The 15,620-nt window shown below is 34.3% G+C and overlaps 2 protein-coding genes across 3 annotated transcripts in view; both read right to left on the reverse strand.

The window, feature by feature from the left end:
* The window catches only part of LOC132096834 (parafibromin), a 43,392-nt gene extending 41,546 nt beyond the window's left edge, over positions 1-1,846 (reverse strand). The window contains exons 1-4 of the mRNA XM_059502473.1: positions 1,671-1,846; positions 522-627; positions 238-307; positions 90-152 (exon numbers count right to left, since the gene is read on the reverse strand). Coding sequence (XP_059358456.1) covers positions 90-152; positions 238-307; positions 522-627; positions 1,671-1,801 — 370 coding nt within the window. The 5' untranslated portion in view covers positions 1,802-1,846. The remainder of the gene's footprint in view (positions 1-89; positions 153-237; positions 308-521; positions 628-1,670) is intronic.
* Positions 1,847-2,571: 725 nt separating this feature from the next.
* Positions 2,572-12,645, reverse strand: LOC132096835 (RNA-binding protein RO60-like). 2 transcript variants are annotated; one of them, XM_059502474.1, is made up of 9 exons: positions 12,387-12,643; positions 9,565-10,151; positions 8,552-8,772; positions 8,325-8,471; positions 8,003-8,140; positions 7,805-7,921; positions 6,511-6,627; positions 6,160-6,303; positions 2,572-4,027 (listed from the first exon to the last, which is right to left on the reverse strand). In XM_059502474.1, the coding sequence occupies exons 2-9, from the start codon at positions 10,130-10,132 to the stop codon at positions 3,875-3,877; spliced, it is 1,605 nt and encodes a 534-aa protein (XP_059358457.1). In that variant the 5' UTR covers positions 10,133-10,151; positions 12,387-12,643; the 3' UTR covers positions 2,572-3,874. The 2 variants fall into 2 exon arrangements, with proteins under 2 accessions (XP_059358457.1, XP_059358458.1); XM_059502475.1 differs by lacking the exon at positions 6,160-6,303 and having other exon boundaries at positions 12,387-12,645.
* Positions 12,646-15,620: the final 2,975 nt, after the last annotated feature.

Consider the following 15,620-nt stretch of genomic DNA (forward strand, 5'->3'; position numbering starts at 1 on the left):
GACATGCTCTAAAATAAATATCTTATTATGTCCTTTTGTGTTTATTTTAACCATAAGAACACACTCAAATCAAAATAAAGCTCACACACCTTGCGTTGGCCTTTGTAAACCGATCTCAATGGGCGCACTTCTGTCGATACTCGTTGATGATGCTGTAAAGTTTGATTAAATGACAAACGGGTTAATAATTATGATGTTTTAGACACGGCAATGTCTGCGATTCCCCATCACACTTACAGCTTTCTCCATTGAGATAGGACAGCAAGTCTTTTCTGTCGGGTCGTCTTACAACAGGGATGTTCTCTGTCTGCAATCACAAAAACAGGCTTGCGTTTTACTTTCCAAACACCTGTGTACACAAACCACATTGTAAGAGAAAACCATAAAGATAAGGATATTTCCTGTTTAAAGACAGTAAACGAAGCTTTAATTAAAGGGTGAATATAAAAAGATCTTGCATTAAGCAGACAATTGAATTTTGGGAGAGGGAGGGTTTAAATGGAATTAAATGTTGTGCTTACCGCGGCTCTGCGCACATAGGACGGGTGAGGAAGATGCACATTGTTGAGCAGGAAAAGAATCGAGTCGAGGGTGTAGTACTCTTTAGGCTGTCCCTCTTTCCCAGTTCTGTAATTACATTAAATTGCATGTAAAAAAATAAATAAATAAATAAAACAATGTTTAAAAGTTTATTCTGAATTTATCATCCCAGCATAATTGATATGCAAAGTTGCATGTAAAAAATAAAAACCCTACTGTATGTCCAACATATTTATAAAATAATAAATAAATATATACACACACATACACACTGAACAAATGAATAACTAACTGAACCAGCAAGCCAATAATTTCGGCCCCTTTTAAAACGATGCATTTCATTAAAATGCATTACAAAACAGAGCAACCTTGGATAAAACTTAAATATGAAACATAAATAATACGAGATCAGATGGCTTCACGAGAAAACATGATGTGCAGAACAGTTTTAGCACCTTCCAAACACAAACACAAAAAAGGATTCTTGTGGATCGATGAAACAACAATGTTTAAAAGTTTATTCTGAATCTAATCACCCCAGCATAATTTCTATGCAAAGTTGCATGTAAAAAAAACACTACTGTATAACGTTATGTCCAACATATTTTAGACAAGTAATTCTAATTCTGATTAATTGCAAAACAAATGAATAACTACCTGAACCTGCAAGCCAATAAAAAGTCATTGTTGTGGTTCCATGGTACATTACTTTATGATTAACATACGAGTACTATTTACGTTAGTCCAGTGTACTTAAAAGTATAGTATGCCTAAAAACATACACTGAAGATCTACTTTGTGGTACAAATGTTTGCAGACAGGGTTTTAAACTCTCAAGAGCAGATGATGAATGTTGATTCAACAGTGACAAACGAGATGATGTTTCGCGAGCAGCATCAGTGCAGTCTCTGTGCAAACAGCTCAGTGGGTTTATACTACAGACAACAGATTAGTTACAAACTCCAGGTGTCTCTACATGTGTCCACAGTGACTTCCAGACACAGAGCTCTTTATGAACTGCTCGAGAGCAGTTGAACACAACACGAGTTTAGCCTCAGGAGCTCATTAGCAGCTAAAGCTGCTCCGCTCAAAACAACACGCGGAGCTGAGCGCGACACGCGCACACTTACCCCCAGATCACATAGTTAGTCTTCACATTTTTAGGCCAGGAGAATTCTCCGAAAATAACTTCATCCCCTTTTGCAACGATCTCCTTCTTCTGGATGTTGTACTGCCGAAGAACACTCAACACGTCCGCCATGATCGCGCCTCCTCATTAAGACCCAGCAACTTCTCAGCACTGGGGCTCGCCTCGAACAGCGCCTATCTTAAATTATTGAAATAAAATGTATTTTATTTTTTTTACTATCGTTTATGTTGAGCTTCAACAGCAATGGAGAGAATATAAGCAGATTAAGTAAAGGGAATGTTTATAGGTGGATAAAAGTAAAGTGTTAAGAAGTATTTAAGAGTCGAATGCACAGCTCAGGCAAATCTGGGGCAGCTAAACAGAACAGCCTCAGGTGCCACTGTTACAGAGATATAACATACAGATATATTATATGTATTTATGTTTATATAAGAAAAAATAATTGTAATTTCTATTCTATTAGACAAAATAGTTTAAACTTAACTTTACATAACTTCAATTTAACATTTTTTTTTAACTTAATTTAATAATTAAAAAATCATTGTATCACTTGTATTTATTTGATTATTGTTTTCTAAGTGTCTAATTTTTTTATTCTTATATTCAAATATTTTCAGCCTATCATATTCTCAAAAAAAAAAATATATATATATATACATACATATATACACACTATTAACGCTTATAATAAATTCAATATTAATAATAATAATAGTAGGGTGAAATTCACATTTTGCATCACACAGACTTACTGTGAATAGAATACAGAATTGACAAGCATCACAAAGAAATCACTCTCAAAAGGCTCTTTATTAATTGATAATTAATGTGTTATTCACAATATAAATATATAAATATATATATATATATATATATAGATATTTTCTTTTTTTTTTGACAGAACCTAGTTGGGAAGGGGAAATATCATGTGTAGTATACATTTGAACAGCAATTTTGGCTTCAAAGACTATTTTATTATTTTAATAGTGTTAATAAACCTTATGATGTCATCTTATGAAACAAATGTATTGAGCAACATATATAAAAAATTAAAATAAACTTTGGTAACTCGCTATCGTGTTAACTATAGAAACAAATTCAATAAAAACATGGCAAATACATTTCAATTTGTATCCCAATTTTGTAACATGAGAGCACAGCCTTTCATTATTTGCCATATATATTATCCCATAATTCAAGAACTTTAGATCTAAATTATCTGTAATATTACACAAATAGGTACATTCAGAATCGTATCTCAAAAGAAACTGGTAGTAATTGTCTACAGAAGTTTAGTGTTTGTTAGTTTGTGCCTACTTTTTCTTGCGTAATCCTCATTTTAGCAGCGTTAGCAGATGTATACAACCTTGATTTGACACTAAGAGGCACAAAAAAGCAAAAGAAAATGCAAAAGAGTAACTTTCTACACATATAAAATGAATCTAGAAGCAAGATCCTTTAACAATCTCAAAAATTCAATCTGTTCCCCTCTTCTTTTTGAAATGTTATTTAGTTCATCAAAAGTGTGCCAAAGAGCAAACTGCTAAACATTCAGGTTAGTCTTCAACAGAGTTGAGTGTCAAGCCTCTCTTGAATCATAATAAATGGTCATTTGCGATCGTATATCAAATATCAAGTTACTGGACTACAGAACACTTGAGGTATTTCAACATTAAAACATTACCAATGAGTCTACATGGGTTTCAGAGAACATCCATTTCAATGGAGTTTGCTTAATATTTCTCTCTGATGTTTGTGGAAGACCTATGGAGCACTTTCAGCTTGATGTGAGATATTTTATAGCATCTCATGATAACACGAGTGGAGACATTGGCCTCTAAAAATATAGTACATTACTTCCAATGAAGGTCAGAGACACACGTGAACTTCTCAAACATGTCCTTCAGTTATGCTCTTCTCAGAAATGAGCGTTATTTCACTGGACCAGGTTAAAAACATACAGTACACTGAATGAATATTTCGTGAATTTGCTCTCTGTGATTTTCACTGCAACTAATCCAGCCTGCTGGATATTCAGTTAGATTTGACCTCTATTCCAAACTGCAAAAACATGATTTCCAAATTATAATGTTGATATATTTTTTTTTGCATGCTGATGCGGGGTGCATCCATGTCTCCTTGTCCTTTCAGAAAACTCTCTGCATGCTACAAAACAATCGGCTTTTAAATGACATCGAGTGCGAAGTTACGGATGACGTCCACTGCTTGCGAGTCAAAGCCGCAGATGTCCAGCATGCCGCAGTCTTCAGGGTCAGCCACGGACAGGGAGCTGGCAATCAATCCACACACAATCAGTTTGGAAAACAAACCAATTTTCTGAAGAAAGAAAACACAAACAGGACAAAAAATTAAGAAAACTGTGCTAGAAGTAGTATCTCCAATTGATGTTTAATTAGTTTAATTATGACATGATAAGCCACCCTTATTTTGAAATAAATGTTTTTATTTTATTAAGGACATGTTCGAAAGTGACAGTACAAAATGTATGTTACAAAAGAACTATTTCAAGTAAATACTGTTTTATTTATTTTTTTAATGTAGATAAATCAGTAGCTGTATTGGTACTGGTATTGATGATTATTCATAATAATTCAATAATGATAATAATAAAAAAATAATTCATTAATAATAATTAACAATAATTCATTAATAATAGGTTCTAAAAGATGCCATTAGAAACATACCTAAAATGTACCATCTTAATGTTGATGAATTTGGAGATTCAATTTGTAATTACGATAATATAAATATACTATATTAATCAGTGTTGGGTGTAACGTGTTACTGTAATTAAAGGGTTAGCTCAGCCAAAAATGAAAATGAAGCCATAAATAACTCATCCTGAAGTCATCCTAGGTGTATATGACTTTCTTCTTTCAGATGAATCCAGTCGGAGATATTTCAAAAATTGTCTTTGATCTTTCTTAAGGTGGTGCATCTAGTCTCAGCCTCAACCATTAGCCGACATCGGATTGGTTGAATTCTACAGGATTTACGCGAGACGTGTGCGTCGCGTTCTTTAACGTTCCTCCTGGAAACAAAGATACCGTGGAGCCAAACCCCCTCACGAAAGAAGAAAGCTGCAGAGTTTGACAACTGTGACACCGAGCACTTATCAGGATCAATTAAACACTGGGAGTATTACACACCGGTCTGTTATTGTGGTGACATTTCCACGCACGGAAACGTGACGATGAACGAAACAAACTGTGATTGGTTGTTTGACACGTCAGTCAAACGGCCTCGTGGGCGGTGCTTGGCCAGTGAAAGCTGCCATAGATTCCAGACCTTCAGTCTACTACACTCCATCAGTCCATGATAAGTTTAATATAAAGCACATCCATTAAAAAAAAGGTGTGAAAAAGGCCTTATTTAGCGAATCAATGCGTTTTTGTAAGAAAAATATCCATATTTAAAACGTAATAATCAATTTACATTTATTCATTTAGCTGACGCTTTTATCCAAAGCGACTTACAATTGCTACATATGTCAGGAGTGATGCACGCAGAAACACAGCGGAGATCAAAACAAAACAATGGTTACTAATTAGAAGTACAAAATGAGGATTTGTAAAGAAGAATATCGGAGGATTGCGATATAAGCCAAGATGAAACTGGATTTCCTTTGTTAAAGGAAACTTTGCTTCCTTTCCTTCTGGTAACAAATGTTGGTTTTCACGAAACTCAGCAGCACAAGCGCAGCGCTGACCTCATACATCATCCTCCCAGAGCTTCTTCTGTGTACAACTGTGAGTGCAAGCTACATCACAGTGATTATTTTGATTATTTTTTTAAAGTGATGTTTTGAATATAGATATTTTTCTTACGAAAACGCATTGATTCACTACAGGAGTCCTTTATTCATCCCCTGGACCCGTGAAAGACACTTTTTATCAATGGATGAGCTTTTTATTTCACTTCTTTTGGACTGATGCAGTGCAACACACGCTGAGTTGCATCAACAGCTTGAAAGATCAAAGACCATTTTTAATATAACTCCGACTGGATTCGTCTGAAAGAAGAAAGTCATATACACCTAGGATGACTTCAGGATGAGTAATTTATGGCTTCATTTTCATTTTCAAATGTGTGATTCGATTTTCTAACCGTCTGACAGCACTAATAATAACCAGAAACATTTCTTGATCAGCAAATCAGCATCTTAGAAAGATTTCTGAAGATCATGTGACACTGAAGACTGGAGAAATGATGCTGAAAATACAGCTGTGCATTACAGGAATAAATTACATTTTAAATTATATTTGAAAAAGAAACCAGTTATTTTGAACTGTAATAATATTTTAAATATTTATGTCTTTTAAATGTATTTTTTTTGCAAATAAATGCAGCCTCGGTGAACATGAGAGTCTTCAGTATAGCATATTTTTGACAAGATTTACCTAATAAAAGTCACATGACTTCTGGTTTCACATTCAGGGTGCACTCACTTGTCTATAAGTCTTCAGTGTGTCTGCTGGATTTTCCCTCCCAGACGTTTGATTATTAGTGAAAATGATGAAGATGTCCACAGTTTTATCATTCTCTGAGGCCCAGGTGATGGGTAAGGCACAGTCTGTGCTGCCACCAGGTGTCTAGAGAGAGGTCACATATCAATTATTAGGAAACTAGATCTAATCAATCACAAGGGGGATTGATGAATTGAATTTTTTTTATTGTTTGAATACACTTAGGATTCTGCTATTATGTTGTGGTCTCGCAGCATTAACAGCAAGCAAGATTTCTCTACATTTTCACAAGAAAATGAGGGCAAGATTTTTATAGCACAAGCGCCGTGTTACCTGGATGAGCTGTGCTGCTATCTGCATAAATGTCATATCAGAAGAGACAGCGCAGGGACGAACGCTTCCTTCAGAGAAAACCACAATCTGTGCGTCTGGCTCCGTCTGAGCAATCACCTGCCGTTACAATGAAGACCATCAACTACACAGGAAGTCTGAAATGATTGTACATTTTAACCCCATAAAACCTATTGTATTAGAAGAATCAAATAATACACAAATAAGTAAGGCTCTAAACTATCAACATGATCAAAACTTGTACTTGTTGAAAAACCTGTTGTACCCAATCAACTGCATGCCTTCTGTCATCTACTTTATACTTTTATACCAAATAAATTAAATGTGTTTTGCTGTGAAATCTTTACAGATTTTTATAAACTAAATATTAGAATATTCTTTTAATATTCTCAGTAATAAAACAACTTAGGGTTACTTGATTAGCCATACTAAAATAATTAAATAAAAAACTGTTAAAATGTATCAAATATGATGTATCAGGTTTTTGAGAAACATTTATTTGTGCATCATTGTATTGCACTGATTTATTCAGTACTTTTTTTCAATTCAGTGCATAAAACTAGGATTTTAAAAATATCATATTATTTAAACATTATATTACTGGGGGATATAGAGCGCCACTTGGTTTTTATATGGATTTTATGCAACTAATTTACTATAAAGGCTTGATTGATTTACATCACAAACAATCAGAAATTCATCTTACTTTGAATATCAGCAAATGCACCAAATTTTCCTCAAGCTGGGCCACTAAATAAAATCATTATTCAAAATTCTTACTATATCATAAAATATGAGCTTTAAACCCTATTCTATTTTGTTTAATACAATATTTAACAAACAAACTAAAACATGTGCAAACCTTTTTCAGATTTCTGTTTATGTTTTGTCTAAATGTTCTTCCATTTAAAAAATACTAACGGGGTCAGAGGTGTATATCAGCTACTTTCAGACATGAACTAGCATGCAGACAGCATTAAAGCTAACCAGAAGTCTTGATCTCACGGGGTTTGTACATTCTTGGTTGGTTATAATCACCATTTCACTATTCTTAAAGAATGAGTCGTATATGAGAGCAGTGCACTGGAGAGGCCATCCATCCATGTTTACAGGACCAGAGCGTCCCATCAGGAAAGCAATGGAATGTGAAATACGAGGAGGACGGACCCCGACAGCCACACACAAAATACTAGCTTCCAATATGACATCAGTGTCTTCACAGACTTCATGGTGTTGTGTAACAGTACTGGAGTAAGTGTGCAGTGCTGTGTGTTACCAAACACATGGCTGCCGCCGCTGCCACCGAGCTGATGGAGCTGCCGTGAGTCACGCTGCTCAGAGAAGAGCTCACATCCACGGCCACCAGAAACCGCTTTCCTGTGGCCTCCACAGTCTGGAGACACAAAGAGCCTCAGCTTAACATCACAACATGGCTTCTGTAGTCAGTGGAAACTTATTTCACGACGGCACTCACTGAAATACTTCTGCTGAAGGCACAATCCAGGGCTTGAACAATGTCTCTGTCCGGATCCCATTTCAGTTTGCTGCGCTTCCCGTGACCTCTCTTATAGTTTTCAGACGCCACAAGAATGTTAAAGGGGTGTGTTTTGACCTGTCAAAAGTCAAAAATCATTTCAATTTGTTTTTGCATTTCCTGATAAAAGCTCTCGTGTCACTCGTTTGAAGACACCAATTGTTTTCTAATGCAATGACATTCATGTAATGCTATTTCTAAAACTAATAATAACATGTAATGGAAATAAAACTGGATGCTACCACTGTCTTAAAAGGCTGACCTTTTTCAGAGCGCTCTCATCCTGAATCCTCTCACAAACAGCTGCAACATCTGCACTTCCTGCTGCCAGAACCTTGTTTGCTGTCAGCTTCCCCAAATGCTTCAATAAAACAGCAATGGGCATCTCTTTCAGCAATGCTTTCCACACCTAAAAAAGGACCATTAAGTAAACTATCATCATCATAAACTTCTACTGAAGATGTTATTACAGTTGAATGTGGTTCAGACCTCTTTGGACCTGAGGTGGCTGGTCAGGATCTGCTCTTTCTCCAGCCGCTGCTCCTCGATCAGATGAATCAGCTCCTGTTCATCAGTGCAGCGCTTGGCTTTCTCCACTGCCTCCAGATACACAAACACCTTCTGCACTTCCTCGGAGTTCTCTCGATCAGCGTACACTTCCTGAACCCCTTTCCAGCCTTTCGTGATGTATTTGCAAACCACTGCAACAGCTGTAAAGAACAAGAACACATGCTCAGCTTTCATCATGTGACTTCTGACACACGGATGAACTTTTCAAAATAAAAGCGGATAAAGCTTGTAGTTTAAACTGATTACAGTTATCCATTTATTTTGCATAATACTAGCAAACAATATTCTTTGGCGAGATCATTTTAATAATAAATATTAATAAGAGAGCTCAGAAGTACAGAATGCAATCACATGGTAGGCTGAAAATTACTGCATTGCATTTTTAGAATTTATATCCACTTATGCAAATAATAATATTATTATCAATTATTAATATTATTAATATACACTTCTAAACCATTATTTTGATAACTGCATTATTCATATTTATAATTTATTTATTGTGGCATATCGAAGTGATTAGATGTTACAAAAAGTGTCATTAGAATTTAAGTGTCATTAGAAAAAGTGTCATTAGAATCCTATGTTTAGGTTCAGTAATTTTACTTTAATGGCACTGAATATGTCCCTTTCTACGCACACAATTAAAGTGAAATAACTGAACATAAATACAGGAGCCTGATAAAAGTGCTCATTTTAGAAGAACATTTCAGACAGCACTGTGAGGCTTTTGCATCTTTCATATATATATATATATGTGTAATATTTTTCTAGTAATTTTTCTTTTTTGATAATTCTTCTATTTACATATGTGTTCTATTTGCGTTATGGCATTCCAAATCATTTAATAGTCATTACAAAAGGTAATACACAGGTTATTTCAATAACGAACACAAGTCTATGGCGGGTCACCATCCACAGCTCACACTCACTGTCATCGGTCGGCTTCATGTGGGACAGTCTGAGGAGGTCCTGGTGGGACCAGCCTGCTCTGTGCTTGCACTTGGTCACGGTCCGCGCCAGGCTCATCCCGTCCTGGCTGTTGTACCAGTCCGCCACGGCCCTCCGCAGAGCCCGGCCCCACATCCCAGAGCCCTGTTTCAGCTCTTTCTTATACTGTACAAACGTGAAGAGCTGCGTGGGTGTCCGACACAGGTCCTTCAGCGCCCGTATGGAGGCCTGCCTGGTCCTGCAGTCGGCGTTCTGCGAGCAGACAGCCAGAGCGAAGAGGCTGGGGTTGGGACGGACAGCACGGCCCTCCAGATTGAAGCGTCTGATCTCGTCTACCACCTCGACGCCCCGCGTCCCCTCGATGAGCCGCATCAAGCCCAGGGCGCTCTCTATGCCCAGAGCACACTCTTTAGTGCTGTAGGTGGCGCTCTCAGAGCCGTAGCAGAGGAAGCGGCGCAGACTTACAGCTGCGCTCTCCGATCTGCCCCACGAGTTCAGCAACTGCTGATTAACAACTGACAGCTGCTCTGGAGGAGATGCTGGATCCATATTTAACTGTCCTTCAGTCCTGCAGACAGAGCACAGCGGTCAACATTACACTCTGAGCACTGGACATCAACAACACTGTGAGGAGACAAGCATGCATTCTGTTCTGTGCTGCGAGACTGGAAATATAAACAACCATTAACAACATCACACACATACACACACACACAGAAGATCATATATACAGTACAGACCAAAAGTTTGGAAACATTACTATTTTTAATGTTTTTGAAAGACGTTTCTTCTGCTCATCAAGCCTGCATTTATTTGATCAAAAATACAGAAAAAATGTAAAATTGTGATATATTATTACAATTTAAAATAATTGTTTTTAAATTTATTATACTTTGAATTATCATTTATTTCTGTGATGCAACGCTGAATTTTTAGGATCATTATCACATGATCCTTTAGAAATCATTCTAAAATGATGATTCATTATCAAAGTTGGAAACAGTTCTGCTGCTTAATATTTTTTCAGAGCATGTGATACTTTTTTAGGATACTTTGATGAATAAAAAGTAAAAAAAAAAAATTTAAATAAGAAGCATTTTTTTTTTTTTTTTTTATAAAATCAATACTTTTATTCAGCAAGGATGTGTTAAATTGATAAAAAGTGATAGTAAAGAAAATATATTATTAGAATATATATTAGACTTTTTTTTTTTTTAATAAATGCAGTTCTTTTTAACCTTTTATTCATCACATATATTAGACAGCAGAACTGTTTCAACACTCATAATAAATCTGAATATTAGAATGATTTCTAAATGATCATGTGACAGACTGGATGTTACATGTGACACTGAAGGCTGGAGGAATGATGCTGAAAATACAGCTTTGCATCACAGGAATCAATTATTTTTTTTAAAAGTATATTCAAATAGAAAACTATCATTTTAAGTTGTAATAATATTTCACAATATTACAGTTTGTTCTGTATTTTTGATCAAATAAATGCAGGCTTGATGAGCAGAAGAAACTTCTTTCAAAAATATTAAAAATAGTAATGTTTCCAAACTTTTTATCTGTACTGTACATCATTTAAAAAAAAAAAAAAACATATATATATATATATATATAGTTTATTTATATACACACACATGACATACATATTAAACATAAATATGTATATTTACAGTACTATATTATATATAATAAATAAGTATAAAAATATGTACTGCTATTGTATGTTTATGTATGACAAATAAATTAACAAATAACACATACAATTAATATATAGATATATAATACATATCTATCTTTAAATATTTACTTAGATATGTATAGTTTAATACATTGTATGGTATATACAATTATACAATATATAATAAAGAAATATTAAATATAAACTATAAACACATTAAATAAAGATGTACAGATATATTTAAAATGTACTTTTAATATTTATATATTCATAACTTATAATTTATACAAACTATATTAACTTAGATATGTGTAGTTTTATAAACACACACACGATAAATATTAAATATAATATATAAAACATGTATACTTATATAAACTAATATATTATATAATAAAGTAATATAATATTATTTATATATTTTTTTATATTTACGTGTGCGTTTATAACATAAAAATATATACATTAACTTAAAATTAAAAAATAATATATAAAATAAATATATATCTTTAAATTTAAACATTTAAAAGAAATAAATATCTACCTTAGGGGTTTCATGTGTTATAGTTTAGTTAAGTTATAACATACAATCAAGTGTGTACTTGTTCAGTCTGATAATACATGCTAAGTGATATTATAATAATGACACGACTTTTTAGTGCAACTTGCTGTAATACAACTCTAAGTATACTTCACTGTAGCTTTTAACCGTTAAATAAACCAGTATTTGTATGACTCGGCTGTTTAGAGCCTGTCAGTCTGAGCGCATCAGTTTGTTTTGTTTGGTCAGCTTTATGAGGCTCAGATCACTAACGTTAGCGCTTTTAATCCTGTTAGCCGGTTAGCCAGAGCGAACAAAACCTCCTCAAAATACACGCATCCAGTCCATAAAGTGTACACTGAACTGCTTCTTCACATCCGTACTACATCACTGATCAACAACATCGAGAACACAACCTTTAAATCACACACACACATGAAGAAGCAGGGAGGGGTAGAAGGAGCTCGGCTAGCCTCATGCTAACACACATCACTAAACTCTCCCGCCGTGTGAAAAAGAACATCAAAATGCTGCTGGAACACTTTTGATAAATCCAAAAAGCTCTCTACCTGCTCTTGTCCTCAGACGAATCTCTAGATCTTCCCGAGAGTCACAGCTCCTCCCTAAAAAAACCGACTTGGGGAGGAAGAAAACGGAAGATTCCTGACTGAGCGCAACACGAAGGCCGCGTCTCAAATCCTAGTGACACACCTAGATAGACATCACTGGAGAGCACTGGAACCCGCTCCGAAACTTTGTTTTAGTAAGGATTTGAACTGTCCTAGTTAATAGCATCATGAGATATCATGTGCACGCTCTTCTGACTCTGAACGCGCCATTTAATGCTCTCTAAAAGGATTTCTCTCACTAGGGTTTATATATAATATATATATATATATATATATATATATATATATATATATATATATATATATATATATATATATATATATGTGTGTGTGTGTGTGTGTGTGTGTGTGTGTGTGTGTGTGTGTGTGTGTGTGTGTATACAATATTGTAGAAACAGATTGTTTAATGTTTAATTCCTTGAAGCCTTTAATTCTTTCATCACAGTGTACAACAGTAATATATAAAAACTGTATACATAATATATAATAAAAACTGTAAAATATAAAATGTATATATACACTTGTGAAGTGTTATAGCACCTTTATTATTGAAAAAAGAATAATGTTGTAGGCTATACTACACTACACTACAGTTCTCTCTCCACCTTCAATACCACGACTTAGGTGCCCTTGAGCAAGGCATCAAACCCCCAACTGCTCCCCGGACGCCGCAGCATAAATGGCTGCCCACTGCTCCGGGTGTGTGCTCACAGTGTGTGTGTGTGTGTGTTCACTGCTCTGTGTGTGTGCATTTCGGATGGGTTAAATGCAGAGCACAAATTCTGAGTATGGGTCACCATACTTGGCTGAATGTCACTTCACTTCACTTCACTAAAAGAGAAAAATCACTGTAGTTATGCTGACACAGTATTTTGACTGATTTGAAATTAACGAAATCCAGTTTTCTGAAAATATTTTATCTTTACAGTACATGGTAATTTTCTATTAAATATACAAAAGAAATATATAAAAGTATATATATATATATATATATATATATATATATATATATATATATATATATATATATATATATATATATATATATATATATATATATATATATAAATAATATGATAATAATAATTTTCAAACATGATATGTTTTTAAATGGTTGTCTTTAGGTGTACATATGACACAGTAATGATTTACTGGGGAAAAAACAGATTCAGATGTTTAAATGCAAAACATAGGATACTGGATCTCTATTGAATCTGATTATCTTAGAGACTTTTATGTTACAACATTTTTCTGAGTTTTCTTCAATGCACAATGATTACATTTTATTATTTTTATTTTTTTATGTTTCATCACATCTTTTATTTGTAGCATAACATTTTATTAAATGTTGAAATTTAGAGAGCTGGTCTCATTAGATGTTTTTGAAGTGATTTTAAATTGTATGGAGACTGGAGAATATATATTGTATGGAGAATATCAGGGGGGTATTCCAGAAAGCAGGGTTAACTTACTGTGAACTAAAACCTGAACTCTCGGTTGATTAACCCCAAACCTTGCTTACTCGACGTATGTGGTTCCAAAAACTCGTCCGGGAGTAAGTTAATTCAACTCAGAGTATGTTCCTGGTTAAGACTCAAGACATTCTCAACAGAGCGACGAATCGACGAGTCACTATAGAAACGGGCGCTAAGAAAACACGCGCCATGCTGTTTCTTTCTTCTTCTTTTGTTAATTAGTTGTTTACATGCTTAGAGCATATCTCCACCTAATTGATGGCGGTGCAATCATTTTTATTTTTTTCCATTTAATCTTTAATACTTGAGAATGTGAATTATATTGTTTGTTTTATGCTAATTATACATTAAGTCATATCAGATATGTATTTTGATTTAGAATTTAGACATTATAGAAAAATGCCACTCCATGCATTGAGATATAACATATAATAAATAAAATATATAAATATATATAAGTTAAACATTACCTTGTCATAGTAATTTATACATACCTCTTAATACATAATTTACAGATAACTCTTATATATGCCAATAAAAGAAATAATCATATTAGAATAATATATTACCTTATTTATTACTTATATTAGCGCTTCCTCATTAACATATATATATATATATATATATATATATATATATATATATATATATATATATACATATGTTGTGCGGTATCTATCACGCCCACTGAAGGCTCGCTGAAGTGAACTAATCGTGGATCATAACCTGCTCTGGAGCAGGTTATGTTCAGAGAGTGAGTGGCTATGACAACTAACATAACCTGAAAGTTACCTCCGTTTTTGGAACCGAAAGTTGAGGTTATCCATTTACTTACTCTTAAACATACCCGGGTATGTCACATAACCTGCTTTCTGGAATACCCCCCTGGTTGTAAATGCTTTGACTGGTTTAGTTATTGATTCCCTTTCTTATTATTTATTTAATTTTGTCTGTTTTTGTGTCACTGATGGATGTAATTTGTCAGACTCTCTTTTTTGTTTTTTGTTTTTTGTTAAAATAACGGTTATGATTATAGTAATAAAAAAGGTTTTTTTGAGGTGTTTTTATATATATATATATTTTTTTTTGTTGTTGTTGTTGTTGTTGTTGTTGTTGTTGTTGCTGCAAGAAACCAGTAGGCTACTGCGCAATGTGAAGGACATTTCAGTTCAGCAGAACAAAAAAAGAAAAATAAATAAAATAAATCATACGAGAAAGACAGTTTACTGAAATTAAAATTAAGACAAATCTTAATTAAATGTAATTAATTATTTAATTAATTTAATTAAAATTAAGTCAAAAGCGCCTGTGTTCGAGTGGGTCTTGTCTTCGATAGAGGGCGCTATCCTGCAGCTTTTCTGTCTATTTCCATTAAAAACTTACTAAGCAGACAAACTTTCTTATAAAACTGCGGTCATTATTTTATACTATTATTAATGAAGTGACCATCGCATTTTATATCGCTGCTTTCCAGTGTTGCGAGTAAGTCTGCTTACATAGACATTAGCAGATACTTAATTGCGTACAGGCAAATCTCAAAATAATCCACTGGTTCTCCATATAAAGACAGCCAACGAGCTAAAATCAGTAGAGGGGCTAAAAACTGGACTACACCCGAGGGACGACACTCGTGAGTCGTGAATATTAATTAGGTTGGACTGACGTTGCTTAGTAACCTTCCTTGAGTGTCCACTCACGT

Source organism: Carassius carassius, chromosome 20 (genome assembly GCF_963082965.1).
Source record: "Carassius carassius chromosome 20, fCarCar2.1, whole genome shotgun sequence".
NCBI lineage: Eukaryota > Metazoa > Chordata > Actinopteri > Cypriniformes > Cyprinidae > Carassius > Carassius carassius.

Coding starts and splice junctions, on each gene's coding strand:
- LOC132096835 (XM_059502474.1), bottom strand. CDS start 10,132: ATGGATCCAGCATCTCCTCCAGAGCAGCTGTCAGTTGTTAATCAGCAG. Junction 7,922..8,002: donor CCTTCAGCAGAAGTATTTCA/GTGAGTGCCGTC, acceptor TTGTGTCTCCAG/ACTGTGGAGGCCACAGGAAA. Junction 6,304..6,510: donor TAGCAGCACAGCTCATCCAG/GTAACACGGCGC, acceptor ACCTCTCTCTAG/ACACCTGGTGGCAGCACAGA.